This window comes from Hylaeus anthracinus, unplaced genomic scaffold (assembly GCF_026225885.1).
Source record: "Hylaeus anthracinus isolate JK02 unplaced genomic scaffold, UHH_iyHylAnth1.0_haploid 11981, whole genome shotgun sequence".
NCBI lineage: Eukaryota > Metazoa > Arthropoda > Insecta > Hymenoptera > Colletidae > Hylaeus > Hylaeus anthracinus.
In genome coordinates, this window is record NW_026534329.1 from 5,522,399 (window position 1) to 5,537,688 (window position 15,290).

At 37.4% G+C, this 15,290-nt stretch overlaps 1 protein-coding gene across 1 annotated transcript in view; it reads left to right on the top strand.

Annotated features, from left to right (window-relative positions):
* The first annotated feature begins 1,456 nt into the window (after positions 1–1,456).
* The window catches only part of LOC128885784 (uncharacterized), an 80,171-nt gene continuing 66,337 nt past the window's right edge, over positions 1,457–15,290 (top strand). The window contains exons 1-2 of the mRNA XM_054140075.1: positions 1,457–1,603; positions 5,693–5,791. Coding sequence (XP_053996050.1) covers positions 1,578–1,603; positions 5,693–5,791 — 125 coding nt within the window. The 5' untranslated portion in view covers positions 1,457–1,577. The remainder of the gene's footprint in view (positions 1,604–5,692; positions 5,792–15,290) is intronic.

A 15,290-nucleotide genomic window follows, 5' to 3' on the forward strand; every position in this document is an offset into this window, starting at 1 on the left:
GGTGCCCTCTGTGGTCACAATTTGTAGAAACGATATTCATATATCGATATTTTCGAGTAATCGAAAGAAAAATTTAAATTTCAAAAACAGCGACGCGCGAACTTAAGCGCCTTCCTAATAACTCGAACCCGTAATTTTCATTTCGTTCATGTTTCATTCATATTTCATTAGACATTTATACTATAATCTCGAGGAAAGACTTCATACATACATATGCATAAACATATAAACTATGATTTTCATAACTTTCCATTTCTAAAACGGTAGAAAACGATTAACTGCGCGCGATTTATAATGCATCCAACTTTCTAACGATAAATAGCAATTCCCTCGAAATTAATTCAATGTTTGAAGTAATCGTTTAAGCTGAATAAAAATTGCTCGTAAATTACGTTTCTTTTTTCACGCTGAAAAGGAAAACTCTCAGAAAGTCGCATAATGCATTGTATTTTCCTTTGCCAGTGACGTATCCATTTCAATGGAACAAAATTCAGAGAAAGACAACTACAGTGAGGTGTTTCAAATCGCCTTTTTCCAGGTGTGCTTACAGGTGCATTCATCTTGTCAGATTGAAATTGTCCGAGTGTCCGATATCCATATCGTTCATTCGGAAGCCAGTACTATTTGACTGCGATAAATGCCTTCTCGCCAGTCGATAAATTATTTTATCAAGTGTAAGTGCACAACATAGGCAAATCCTGATAAACTAGTTCTTCCAAGCGCCGCGTAAGACGGAAACGTCGGTCAATTTCGCGATTAACACTTTCTAAGCCGTATCGTCCACTCGGTATTTAGAAGTTGTGATCCACTTTTCACTCGGCTCGTAACATATTTATGCATGTCCAGTTTTCGCGTGACGACGCCTCGAGTGCAGAATGATCTCGTATTCTGATTACCGTTTCACACGTTCACTGTCCAGGCAGCTCCTGAGTCTGATTTATAAAATGACACGTCGTTCTGGACCAAACTGCTTATCTAGTGAACAGAATTCACAAAGCTAAGTACTGTTTAGGAAAATTCGGCAATGAGATGAAATTGAATGGAAGAAGAGGAGCGTTCAATGGAGGATGAATTCATGTTCAAGGGATGAAGATTACTCGTGAACTTTTAGATGAAATGTTTATTTAATTAAATTTCGTCTGAAAAGAATACTTAAATAATTTCATTCTCAACACCTTCGGATTGAATTCATAAAATAACGAAGGAGGAAATAAAAAATTCGCAAGTATCAGATCAAAACTAGTGTAACAATTTATGAACGATCTCTATTGTCTGATAAATCAAGAAAAGTTTCGCAATATTCGCAATACTTTGAAACGTCATTAGGTGTGAATCCGTGATTATCGGTAAGTGACAATCGCACCGTGCTACGAGGAATCGTTAGTGTGACGACATTAGAGGCCACTATCACGGGACCTCTTATCAGCGAGTGTCGGTGGTGTATAAACGTACGAGGAGTGACTTGTTAATGTAGTAATAGGCCAAAGCGTCGCGGCGGAGTGTGTACGTGGGCAGCGAGACACGTTCTGTTTTTCGCATTGTCGGGCCAAGTAGTTTGTTAACGGCGGACGTCGGCGATGTCATCTTCAGGGTTTAACGAGGAGTAAGTAATACTTACGATCTCTCCAAGCGAGTCGCCTCGAACGACTTCCGCGCTACAAATTGTCAGAGGCTTCGCCGTGGTCAAGCGAAATCGCCCGGTCTTAGCGATCTCGAGTTTGTCGAATACGATCGCGCCGGATGGGAACTGGTCTCGTCGTATAAATTTATTATTCGGTTAAGTGGAACGCCGTTGAAACGTTTCGTCGTATCCTGAATAAATTATGCCGCACTCGAGGCGTAGGAAAGCTGCATTCGACGTTGTTTCGCTTTCTGACTTTTGACGAATTTTAAATTATTAGGAGTGGACGGTAATTCTCAGCCCCCAACTTCCACCGATCATAAAATTCGTTTGCATATGAATGCTCGTTCAGCAATTCATTCACTTTGAAATGCGATCTGGTACCCTTTAACCCTTTATTTATTAGCGAGACTTATTGTGACTTTCAAGTCCACTTCTATGACGTTCGTTCGTTATTTCTTTTGGAAGCTTGATAGAGACAACTCTATAAGATGATGTAAGACCAAGATAGACGCCTAGATTTTTAGAACTTTTGACAAATTCAGTAAATAAAGGGTTAAAACGAGTTAACATTATATACATGTTTTAGGTAATAATCAAGTACAATGAACACAGCACTGCATTGAAGAATTCGTGTCATTCATACAGATAACGATTTCTCTTAAGGACACTACCTTTTAATCAGGTCACCAGAAAGGATAAACTATTAGCCAACAACGTGGCTTATCAATTACGGTATCGCTACGTATAGTTTGCTCTATCGAGCAAATATTACAGAGCGGATATAAAGTGTGATTAAATGTTTGAAGTCTGACGTTTGCAAACCAAACTAAACCGTGATTGCAAGGTTTGGGTCCTTCGTTTATCGTGTTACAAACGGAAACGGTGGTTAGCGAAATTACGCAGGTATCGCAGAAAGTACGAATTAAGTAATCAAGGAATCTGCAATTAGCGACAAGTACTGTGTTCGTGCAAAGAATGCGAGGTTGAATACATTCCGAGGGAGCATGCAGAAAATTGGTTGCAAGCATTCGAGTTGTCAAACGCGAGCACTGCAATTGCAATGTATCCCTCAGAAAATAATAATTGCGAAATTATTTGGAAATGCAATGAAAATAGATCGAAATAATTATTACAATAAGGACCACCCTAATCCACATGCACAAGTGGAGAGTGTGATATTATAAGTATTGGGTTGTCCCGAAAGTTTCTTTCGCGAGTTGCACTCAATTATTTGATGCGGTTGTATTTATATAAATAGACGATCGAATTTCATAGATATCCATACTGTAACGGTAATAGAGCAAAATGAATCGTGCACAATTCAGTAGTGTAACATAAAAAATAAAATATTGCACATGTATTACTTATTAATAAAGTGAAAGAAGCTTTTAGGACGACCTAGTATATATTTATAAATAAAAATGGATAACAGCGTAATAATCACTTTGTTCAAAAATAAAATAAAATTCGCACAACCAGGAGAATCAAATCATTTTGTTCGAATTTTTCCTCGAATATCGAATTCCTTCAAAACTCGAGAACTCGGATGCATCGGGTCGTCGAACTGCAAATAATGACGGGCTGGATGCAGTTGGGTGCAACGGCCTTTGTCGTAACCGTGAATGCACTCTCTCCGTACGTTCGTCGTAGCTCCTGGCCCCTTTTCCTCGAAGAATCGCGAATCGAATCGTTGCTCTATCGGCTTTCGGCTGCGACACGCGTCGGGGACGAACGTGCCACAAGGTTTCGCTGACTATGAGCATGAGCGGGCGGACCTGGTTCCGTTTCCAGCGGTTGTGCTTTCGTTTCGGTCAAGGCTGCGATTAGTCGAATATTTTAATATTTGTATAGAACCGTTCTAACCCTGCGGACGGGCATTTTGGAGCGTGACAATATTCCGTGTTACGCCAGGAGGAAAGGGAATGTTAACGCGACTGAAACGTTCGCCCTGGTGGCCTGAAGCAATGAAAACTGATTGTGTTCTATTCATTAAGTATGTGGTTATAGCGTGAATTGAGGAGACATAAATTTAAAAAAAAATACTTCAAAGAATCGATGAATTTAAAAATCAATGGTAATTCTAAATTAAAGAGTAGTAATTTAGGAATCATGTCTATAACCACATTTCATTTCAACCGGTGTAAGTAATAGAAAAAATGATTTTGTTTCATGTTTTACATTTCTAATTAAAAAAGAAAAATTCTTCTTCAACATTGTTGCAACATTCCCCACGATATACAATTTCTTTATTATTGTATGCACGTATGCGTGAATATAATTATTCAAAATGTTTGGAAAGACTTTATTTATTAATTATTTTTGCACCGAGCAACCATTGAATTTAAACATTTTCCAATACTCCAATAGTCGAGTATTCGAGTTATATTCGATATACAGTCAGTGTAAGAAGTACTCGTACAGCAACCAGTTTAAAATAAAATGAATAGAGAAAAGAAATAAAAGGTTAACGTTAAAAGCAATAAACTTCAATTTACGCAAAATCTACTCGAAAAATATGTAGGTATGTTGGTTAATTATTTCTTCCCTTAAAATTTATTAATCAAATAAATATTTGCAGTCTTATTTTGAATTGGTTCCTGTACGAATACTTATTACACTGACTGTATATCTGATACACCGATTCATTCGAACATTCGAATAAAGAAAAGTTTGACAAGTAGTCGGAGTCATAGCTTCAATCGACTCTGTGAGAACGTGAGTGTGAAATGGCACAAGGACATTATGCTACACTGACCTCGTATCTATGTGACCCGAGCAAAGTGGCTCGTAGCGCAGACGTAATATATTCATGCTTCAAATCGCAATGAATTCTGAAAGAGTAGTGCTCGACCTGTCAAATGATTCATTAACTCCTTTGTGGGTAATTTTGTGGTGTGATGCAATGCAAGTTTGAACGAAATGTTTCAGTGAGTGATTGTGCTGTCACAAGCCGTGTGTAAAATTGCAAATCATTAGTAACTATGTATTCATAGAGCTAACGAGTGAATTATTCAAGTGCATTGAAGTGGTTAATTATTATCAAATGGAATTATTCATTGACAAGCTGCTGATTAAACGTTTGTACGGTCTCAAGTGGGTTCTAAGTATTAATAAATCTTAATGAGAATTTTTCTTTTTTACTAAAGATTTTTTAATGTAAGTTATAATTGATTACAGTTGTAATTTTCGTTTCGTATCTTCTTCCAAACTTCATCTAGACTATTCATTTAAACTTGACTAGAGATTGTTTAAAACACGTTCTGGTTAGTTTAGAATGGAATATGGTATCAAATAAACACTCACTGAATACTATTAATCTTTATTTGATTTAATTGTGAAAACTAAGAAGAATGATCTTTATTTAATTATGAATGAAAAATATAAACAATAACAGAAACAAGGCTACGATACGTTTTCGTAAAAGATACACACAGGTCTGAACATAGATAAATACTTATTCATTTTTGGAGACAGAGTTCAGCCTTTTGTTTAATACATAATGCAATATATTTTTGCATTGACTAAATAATATTATTCCAACAGTTTACAATTAATTTTATTCCCTAAAACGTCCTTACGAAATAATATCTTTGTAGTCATTACTTGCTCCCACTAAATTACTCGCAAATTAAATCCCTCCCTAATCTAAAATATTCCACACTTAGAGGACCATTCCAGAGTTTCTCTTATCACAAACACTACTTCCTCCTGGCTCGTCGCATGTTTCATCTCGCTGGCGATAAGCTAGTAATGCGACTTTCGCGTGAACCCTTTCATTAGCTCATCCGCTCGAAAAACAATGCGAGAGCCAATTAAACTCGTTTAAGCTCTAGACGTGTATTATGTAAGAGTCGGCAAAGGGTGGCTGCTGTCATTGTGCCTCGTGAATAGTCTGCCGCGGTGACGAGCCATTTTTGCGGCGTGTCGTCGCGCGCTATTGTCCGAGACAAATGCGACGCGTCTGTAAAGCTAAACAAAATGTAAAAGACATTTCTTCAGACGTATTATACAGTGGCGATATAAAAGTTTGACGGAACGTGATAATACAATGGCATTCTTGGTTTCCAGGAAGAATGAGGCGTCTTGTCGCGGCGATAGATTCAAGAATGACAATTCGGACGACAGTTTGGAATACGTTTGGGAAGAGTTGGAAGACCTCAGCCTGGAGTAAGTTTGCTACCATTCACGTTGCTTCTATTTACTGCACGAGTTATTGAACTTTGATGGATTTGTTGTTGCGATGATCCGCCAATTTTGTTAAAAACGGGTGAACCTGATTCTGGTAATAAATTTAAAGTTTTGTAGTTTTCTTTACTACAAGTATTCCGACAGCTCTCGCTCGACTAGGATATTGGCAATGAGAAAAGAAACAAAAAGGGAGAAGGCGCAAGTGGGGGGTCATGAGAAGTCACAGGTTCTCTCAGTTTATCGATCGTGGGCATTAGATCGATGCCAATCACGCGACAAGATTGATTCTAAAACATGAGTAATGTTTATTGCAATAATAGAATGCTTTTCAAAGAATTTTTTTTTCTTGTGCAAGGAATTTGCTGATAAGAGAACAATTCCACTAATCCGTAGGAATAATGGCGAGGAAATAAGACAATTATGACGCGATTATCAAATAACGTGGAAATATGTGTCAGAATTCCATTTTGTTAAGAGAAATAATAGTTTCTTCCCCGATTTCATGAGATTTCTATGCCATTGTCTATGTAGTGCTTTTGTCTCATTGACTTTTATTCTATTGATAAAGTATTCGTTACTCGAAAAAATATATTTAATAATTTCATCACCTCGATATCCTACGATATGCTACAAGTAATCTCGATCTCGAATCGCACCTCGAAATCGAGACGAGATCGAAATTTACTTCGTCTTGTGCGGATCACTATTTTAGCAGCGGTTCATCGATTACCCTACATTCATCGAACTCTTCTGCTGACGCAGTAGCACGCTGTTCGCATGTCTATATACGTTGTGCAACTTTCACTGATAGCGAGAACAACATTCCAGAAGCGATGTCTTCTGAATATTTAGAAGGTTGAGCTCTCGAACCAGTCGCGTGTCTAGGCAGTTCCACGACCAGATCGTCCCGCGAACGGGTGTGCGAACGCGACAGGTCGACTCGTTTTTCTCGCTGTGCAAGCTTTACCGCTGACATGCACAATTTTAACGACCCCTCGTGACGCGAACGCTGTCACGTGCCGCGAATAATTAAGTCGAAGCGTGGTAACGGCCGTTCGACGCTAAAATACGCTTTTCGCGCCACCGTGCTCGCGGTCGGAACAAGGAAGACGTATAACACAGGATATTGTTCTGTCGATGTCTAGTAAGTTTCTTTCTTTTTCTTCTTTCTTAAACGTATTTTAATGCATTGTAATCGCATGCAAATACATTCGCATGAGAGCGAAAAGAATTAACTTCGCTGTAACCAAACTGTCTTATCCGAAGACAAGACGGTTCCAATGGGAGACAGAAGATAGCTATCTTACGCAGGGGCGTTTCGAATAATATACGAGGAACGTGCTGTGCAAGCTAGTGTGGTCGATTTTAAACGGGTTTTGCTCAGAGGAAGCAAAGGTGGTAAAAGATAGGGAAAGATTGAGAGGAAATAGTTTTTTTAGCGCTCAGAAAACGAAGCACTGTTCAACATTCTTTGAAAGGAAATTGTGGTTCAGAAACGTCTTAGCTACCATTTCCGGTTCTTACACTAATTCTTCGACACCCTCTATATGAAATAATTTCATTAGATATTCATTATCATAAGAAAAAAGTACAAATATTAACATTATTTTCAGTCCTAAAGATGGTGTTCCCTTTTAAGTTTACACATATAAATCCCGATGATTACGAAACCCTTCGTAATCATCGATACGATTATCGTTGATGGCGAACCTACGCGAGCCAATCAATGTCAAGCGTGAAACTCATTGGCAACCCGACTTTGCGTCGCGCATCAACGGATAAGCCTCGCGACGCGAGTCTGTTAGGGCACAGTGCAATGCTCCAAGCACGTATACGTTAACCTGGTTCCAGTGTCATCAACGTCATCGACGTGACAACTAGGCCGACGCATATTCAAGAGTTCCGCTCGTTATCATCCGTCACCCTAAATGTCTTTTTTGCGGAGAAACTAGCAGTTTACTCGAGTTCACTTTTACTTAGAATTTACCACATAGGCATTCACTTCGCTCGTCACTTGATCGACACGTGTCTTTGATATGTTACTGATAGCGAAACTCCTCGATAAAATGTCACCCTTTCTCCTGGTTGTAACAAAATAAAAATAAAATTTGTAACTCGACTCGATCAACTTACAATTTTGGTCACGTACTTAATATAGAAAATAGTATATTCACTGTTTTTCTGCTAAAAATGTGTTCTAATTTAATCTTCTTCTATCGAACACGAATGAATGCAATGAAATTATTCGAGATTCATTAGCTGAAAATTAACATTTCATTTCGATAAAGGCATGTGTAATCACGGTGTACATAGTGGATATTTCTAATAGTTTTATTTTTGTTATTTTTATTGGAATCGTTAGTCTACATTTATTTGTATACAGTGCAGACCTTTATGATTCGACTCCAGGAAATTGAACATATTTTATTGTCTCTGTAAAGTAATTCAAAACACCATTCTGTTCAATGGGTAATTCCACTTGCTATATTACACTCGGCGCAATAATGATTAATCTACCTTCGAAATGGATTCTGTTTTTACGTCGGAGTTTCTAGTTTCCCAGACGACCGGATCATCGTTAGATGGCATGGGCCGCCTGATGACTAATTGAAGAAACCGTTCCACCACCTAAAAGAATTAATAAATATTCGCGATGACTCTTCGTTCCGATCTCGTGCAACTAATTGACAAAAGAGTCGCGCAGACGCTCGATTGCCTCGACGAAACGAAAACGCCGGAACGAAACGGTCCCTGCTCTGTGCTCGATCGATTGACACGCCACTTTCGCGGACATTGTTTCCAAGACGTGAGATCTGCTCGCATCATCGCGATCTTCCACCGCGGTCTTTGAACGGAAGATCCGTGGGCCGTGAGACTTACTCCCGTCCGAATGAATGTGCAGGTTAATTATTTGATGTGCGGTAGAAAGAGCTTCAGTCAAGTGTCTTAATCGACTCTGAATTGAATCCATTCAAAGAAACGTGAATGTGTTAATTAAGATAATGATCGATGGAGGTTTTAGAGTTAATGTTTTTATGAATTTTTTGTTATTTAGTAGACAGTGGTAAATTGAATCGATCTAAAGAAAAATTAATGTGCTAACCAGTTACCTGTTTTCGACGAATATAATCGTTATTAAAATGGCAACACTTTGTGTTACGACGAGAATATTTGTCTGGAAAATTAAAATTGCAATTTAAATAGTAAATTGTAACTACTTTTTCCAAAGAGTGTTCCCATCGTAACATAAAATATTGCCGTTTCCACCTGACGAATATACCTGTCAAAAAACGGTTAAAAATTGTAAATTACGATGTGAAGCAGTCCTCCAAGTTTGGTTTAAAAAATAAAAGAGGAAAACGTAAAATCATCCCGAAGTTAAAGTCTTAATATGGCTGGATGGGAGACCAATCAGTTCGACGATATTGTATGCAACAAACGCGCGCGCACACAACGCGCATTAGCGGTATTGATCATCCATCAGTCGAGACAGGAATGAGGAAGCACGAACCCCGGCCGTGGACTGTTAGAAACGCTGAAACGCGGAACAGTTTTTACCAGTCCAATTTAGTCGTGGGAACGTACAACGATACCGCGCACTACGAAATTGCCGAACAACGGCCTATGTTTCCGTGGAAAATCGCGATCGGTAATAGGCGCAAAACAGACAAGTACAAACGATCTGGGGACTGCAAACTTACCGCCAGTTTTAGTCGTAAAGTCATTCTTGCGGTACAGAAATATTGAGAACATTCTTACTTAGGAATTTTAATATCGTTGAATTGCAAGCATTTAGGAGCGAAATAAAAATTTGTTAAAAAGGACGATTTTGTACGATTTAAACAGAGAAGAGTCGAATTTCATATGTTTAAAAAGGATAAATATTTACAGATTCTTTTATGAAAGTTGTTTGGTAAAAGTTAGTACATAACAAAATGGCAGCCTTAACCTCCCCTATTTTTACTTGGACTGTGACATACCCCAATTTAAATAAAATTCTTAATATAGAATAGGAAATTAATCAATTTTACATGGAATGACCTGCATCGAAATGGATGACCCAACTTGAAAATATTAGCCAAGTATCGGTACAAATTTTCATGACAATTTCCGAGACGTGAAACTTCTTACACGATTACATGGTTATCTATAGATAAAACGTATCAAAACTTATTTTGCATACGTACACACTAATTAATACAAGAATATCTTAAACTCAAAGTAATAATGACTGACAAAACAGCAAATGTTACATTACAAGGAATCTTCCTATTAAATGTACTTACAGACTTTTCCATGTCCACTCTGAATTTATCGGTATTGCAATCCCTAATTATAGGTAAAACTCAAAGGAATTTCCGCCGTTTACCGGTAAATCGGTTTACCGGTTGCGATTGCTGGATCCAGCGGCGCGGCAACCGGTTCCAGGTCCGTATCGAGATTTCAGAGGAAAGCAAGAGCGCGAAGGGACTCGTAATCGATTTCCCGAAGACGGTCGTATTTCCTCTGGACTTTTTCGCGAAAGTGAAACGTATCCTCGTGCCAAGACAGGTTGGTCCCGTTCATCTACCGCGGACGTGCCGATTTCACGGCTGCGAAAACCTGTCTGAACTGTTTACAACTGGCAACGAGGATCGAGACACGTTGCACTGTCGAGCGGAAAATCGGTCGTTCGCGATACGAATATCGAAGTGTCTCATCTCGCGACGTTTCCGTTGTACAGCGGAAATTGAGATTCGTTTCTTTCTTGTCTAGGATGTCTGTCAAGTTTAACTCTAAATTTTTGACAACCTTTTGACAGCCTCGATTCCGTAATTTTATTCGACTCGAACGATTTGTCAATGTCTGCGGGACAACTGGAGCGAAAAATTTCTTCGTGCTGCATGTGGAGAGACTTGTCAGTCGTGAATTGGTGCTTGAAGATAGATGATCGCTGCTTTAGATGACTGTACGATAGAACTAATTTACTGGTTTAAGTATCTAATGCGAGACACCTAATTAAATTTCTTTTGAGACATGTTTTCGTTCTCATTTAATGGTGTACAGCTTTCATTGCGATTTATTATCACTTAAAAGTATCGGTGGATTGAGTAGTGTTTATTTAGCGTTAACTTTTGTAATAATCATTCGCAATTATCAGTTAATGGATATTAAACGTAAATTCTTCAGTTGCGAGAGAAATATTATACAAAATATATATATATATATATGTTAGGTCGTCCCATAAGTTCGTGCCGAAGACTGTGTCGAAATTTAATAAAAAACCACAGAAATTTTCTAGTAACGGTATAATGACTATGTGAGAGAGGTGAGAAACTATTGCGATATGAGACAGATTATCTTTTCTTGTGACACTTAAGAGTATGTTTAACATATTAATTTGAGAAATAGAAGTATAAATGGCACGAACTTTTAGGACGACCTAATAGTTCCGTTTAAAAAATGGAACCATCCCCATCATATCTTTTAAATTAATAACATACCAAAATTTTCGTTTACGCCACAATAGAGATCCTATTTTATAGAATAGGATAGTTATGTTAAAAATAAAAATAAATGTAACATGAATTCCTTTTGATAACGAAATTAATATGAACGAATTAATGTAATATTTAAATAATAATCCAATCGAGCAAAAACTCGATACCATAAATTTTTCTTCAATGGCGACAGTAATACTCGCGATAGCGCAATGAAACCATAATAACGTATCTGTCGTAACGCGATTTGCAAATGCTACTTGTCAGAAAGGAAATAATACTGTTTCTAACACGTCGGTTGAGTGCTTATTATTATCCCGTTGAAACCATACCGGAAATCCGGAATAATTGAATTTACATATGAAATATCAGATAAGATGCGAATGCATCGTCTTCGATTTTTTCTTTATCGCTCATCGGCTTTTGTTGCGTAGCGTAGCGTAACGAATGAATGAAACTTAATCCATTTAAAGAAAAAGTGAATTTTTTGAACGAAACAATGGTTAGCGGATCGAGTGACTGCCTCTCTGCACAATGAAACAATAGCTATGCTTTGATAGAGTCACTGATCCTCCGAGGAATTTAATCTTACAATCAGATCAAATCAATTCAATCTAACCTTTCTAATTGGAGAAGATTGGAGTTAATTTACTTCGAGATTAAAATGTTAATTAGATTTCAAGATTAAAAATGTGAGTCTCCTACTGGAATGACTGTTGATCAGAAAGAACCTTTTACTTTACTCAAATACGAGTAGAACATTGTTTTCACTTTGTGTTTACCTTCTACTGTTGTATATAAATAATAAATGCCCTGTAAATTAATATCTTGGGGTGGAAACTGCAGATCAGTATCTTTAACACAAATTAATCACGCAATAGTAATCATTATACAATTTTAAAAACAGCTGTTCTGGTAATAATTAATCGACCAATTCTTTTCATATCGATACGAACGTAATCCTTGAAGCTACCGAACCTAACAGTAGCTAGCTTTCAAGCAAGGCACGTCGCGTGAAAAATATGAGGCCATTTGTTCGCTAGCCGTTGCGTCGCCTACATACTTTTCTATTGTTAACCTCGGCTTCCGGTCTCTCCTCGATGCAGCCTATCACGCTGATATTGACACCGATTTTGCTATCGACGTTTAACCAGGTCATTGTCTTTGCCACCGCGGAATATCAATGTATGCGGTTTATCCGGCCGCAGTGACAAAGTATTAGTTCTCTTGGGAAAAAGGTGATTAATAAAGTATTAGTCAAAAAAATATTAAATAAAGCGTTATGTTTGGTGAAACAAATTTAATTTGGAAATCTAAGAAGAGAGCCATGAGAGTTTACTATGCATGTGTAGCCTAGTTGCTTGGAATGCAAAGGATTAATTTGTATAGCTGGACGATAAAAGGCACGAACCTATGGTTCGCCTTAATTCTCTGCGGGCAGAATTTTTCTTCTTCAAACAACTTGCGAGGTATTTAATTTAATATTTCTGGTTGATGATGCTCCCAACCGTCATCAATATTATTATCAGAGTTATCAGAGACATTATGTAATTATGATACTTACGACATCTTGTGAGAAACTTAAAATTATTTGGTAAAATTTTGATGTGTTAGCCCGTCACCTGGAACTTACGAAATAGCCATAGAGGGTTAATGTGATCTCACTTGAGCCCATTTGTGTAGTATCCGCGCCTTCCATGCCCAAGAATATGGAGTCAAACGACAACACCAATCCAAATGTGGATCCGAGGATCGTGGATTCGAATCTCCGTGCCTTATTTTTTATCCAGACTTCTACATTCATCATAGCATTTTCCATTCGACTGGTGACCCTGTTCTCTCCTCCTTGACGTCCTATGCTGATCGAGAAATTCACCGCGAAAAAGGAAAACCGTCGCCGGGTATAGAAGAACTTCTTAACTAGATAGCGCACGAACTTGCTAATTGCAGTTTACCCAGGCATACAATCGCGAGCGATTTAATAACCGAGCCGGTGAACAGCCGCGGCTTCGCGGTGGAAAGCGGAAGATTTAAAGCGGGATCCTCAACGAACCTTGAACGCCCCCGATACAGCGCGCTTCCGACGCGAGATTTCCCCGCGGTACATTGAAAATTGAAACTCGCCGTGGGTGTCCGTCTCGCGATGTTGGTAAGCTTGCTGATGCTCTAATCACCAAAAGATATGCAAACGAAGTCTGCAAAAGACAGACGCTTGTGAAAGACAAGCATTGGGGGCATTAAACATAAATTTGATCGATTAGAAGTGTACGCATTAAAGACACGAGTATGAGACGGGTCGTGAACAACAAATTAAATAATATATATATGGTACTAAAGAAGATGAAACAAAAATATGTTATAGTGTTCGTGAGGGAAGATGCAGTTATTGGCACTTTTAGGATACTCGTCGAGTTTCTGTCTTCTAATTTATTCGAGAATATTACCATCTCTATTTTTATTTCAACGAGTTTGATGGAAAGGTTTCTGTTCATAAGAAATCTGCAATATAAAACGAAAATGAATGTCTCATGTCGATAATAAATTGTAAAATTTTAGTATACTTCGAAATTACTGTTATTAACTGTAAAGTATTAAGTCTTCATGAAGTGTGGTTAAATAATGAAAGCGCGAAGTAAATCCTATGAAGTAAATAAATAATAATAGTAATAAATGATTGCTTTAACGAATATATTATATATGTAATAAATCATTAAAAAATTCCATAACTTTATATTAAATGTTTAGAATAAAAATAGATACAAAGATATGATAATATTTACTCGCGATTATTTAAAATTCTAGTTTTGTTATTCATGCTAACGCAAAGTAAGATGTTCTCTCATGGACGGTGCGAAATGCGAAGATTCATTCTTAATTGCAATCTCTTAAGAAATTCTAAATTCTGAGGAGGAATTCAATTCATTTCTCCGCGCCATAAGTTCGCCAGAGATCAGATGTTTTGACAATGCTAGGAGAAACAGGTAGAACGCTGGCATTCCGTGTAACGTAGTTTTGCAACATTTCATGGTGTCGAGGAGATTCCGGGGAGAATATACACGTCTGGGAGATGAGGAGATTAGGCGTTCTGTATGAGAGTGCTCTATTAAGTTGTTAGTCGGAATCAAAGGTGAAAGACAGTGCAAGACGACAGGCTCGTCTCAATGATTAAATGGCATTCCTGTGAGACGCAATAAGGATAGGCGCATAATATGTAAACGTTTTGCAATAAATTACTTTTACACTAGTAGTCAAAGTTTTCAACAAAATGTACACATATCATTTTTACGCACCATTGTTTTATTAACAACCACATTTCATTCCTTTACATTATTTTTTTAGATTAAGAAAATAAATTATGCGGTAGAACTGGGCTTCTTAAATTATGGGTCGCGAGATTTTAGTGTTAAATATTTAATATTCTCTTTTCTTTATGTTATTGCAAAAATGCAGTTTCGATGACAAATAGCGTACACAATTTTTGTAACTATAATAAATACAATTTTACAACTTTTTGTGCAATTTTTAATTTCATATTTTTGCACGTTTTTATACGAATTCTAAAACTATACTTTTTGTGCAATTTTTAATTTCATATATTTGCACGTTTTTATAAAAATTCTAAAACTATACTTTTTCATATTTATATATATATATTGCTACCTAATCAATAAATCGTCACAAAATATTTACATATCTCTATTTTATATTTTCTGGGTTGCGAACAAAATCACAATGAAAAATATGGTTGTGAATGAAAAAGGTTTAAGAAGCTTTGCAGTAGAAGAAAAGGCAACGGTCTGATTAATTCTTTCCAGAAGTCACTGAACTGACGTAATACTACAGAATCATTGAATAAAAACTCACGTGGCCATATCGCAGAACAATTTACACGTTAATGCGAAGTTACCTCAATTTTTCCATCGTTAAGAATCAGCGTTATCCGATTCTGTGTTACACGAGTGTCTACCGTATTTCGTTTCGCCATGACTCGGCTGAGT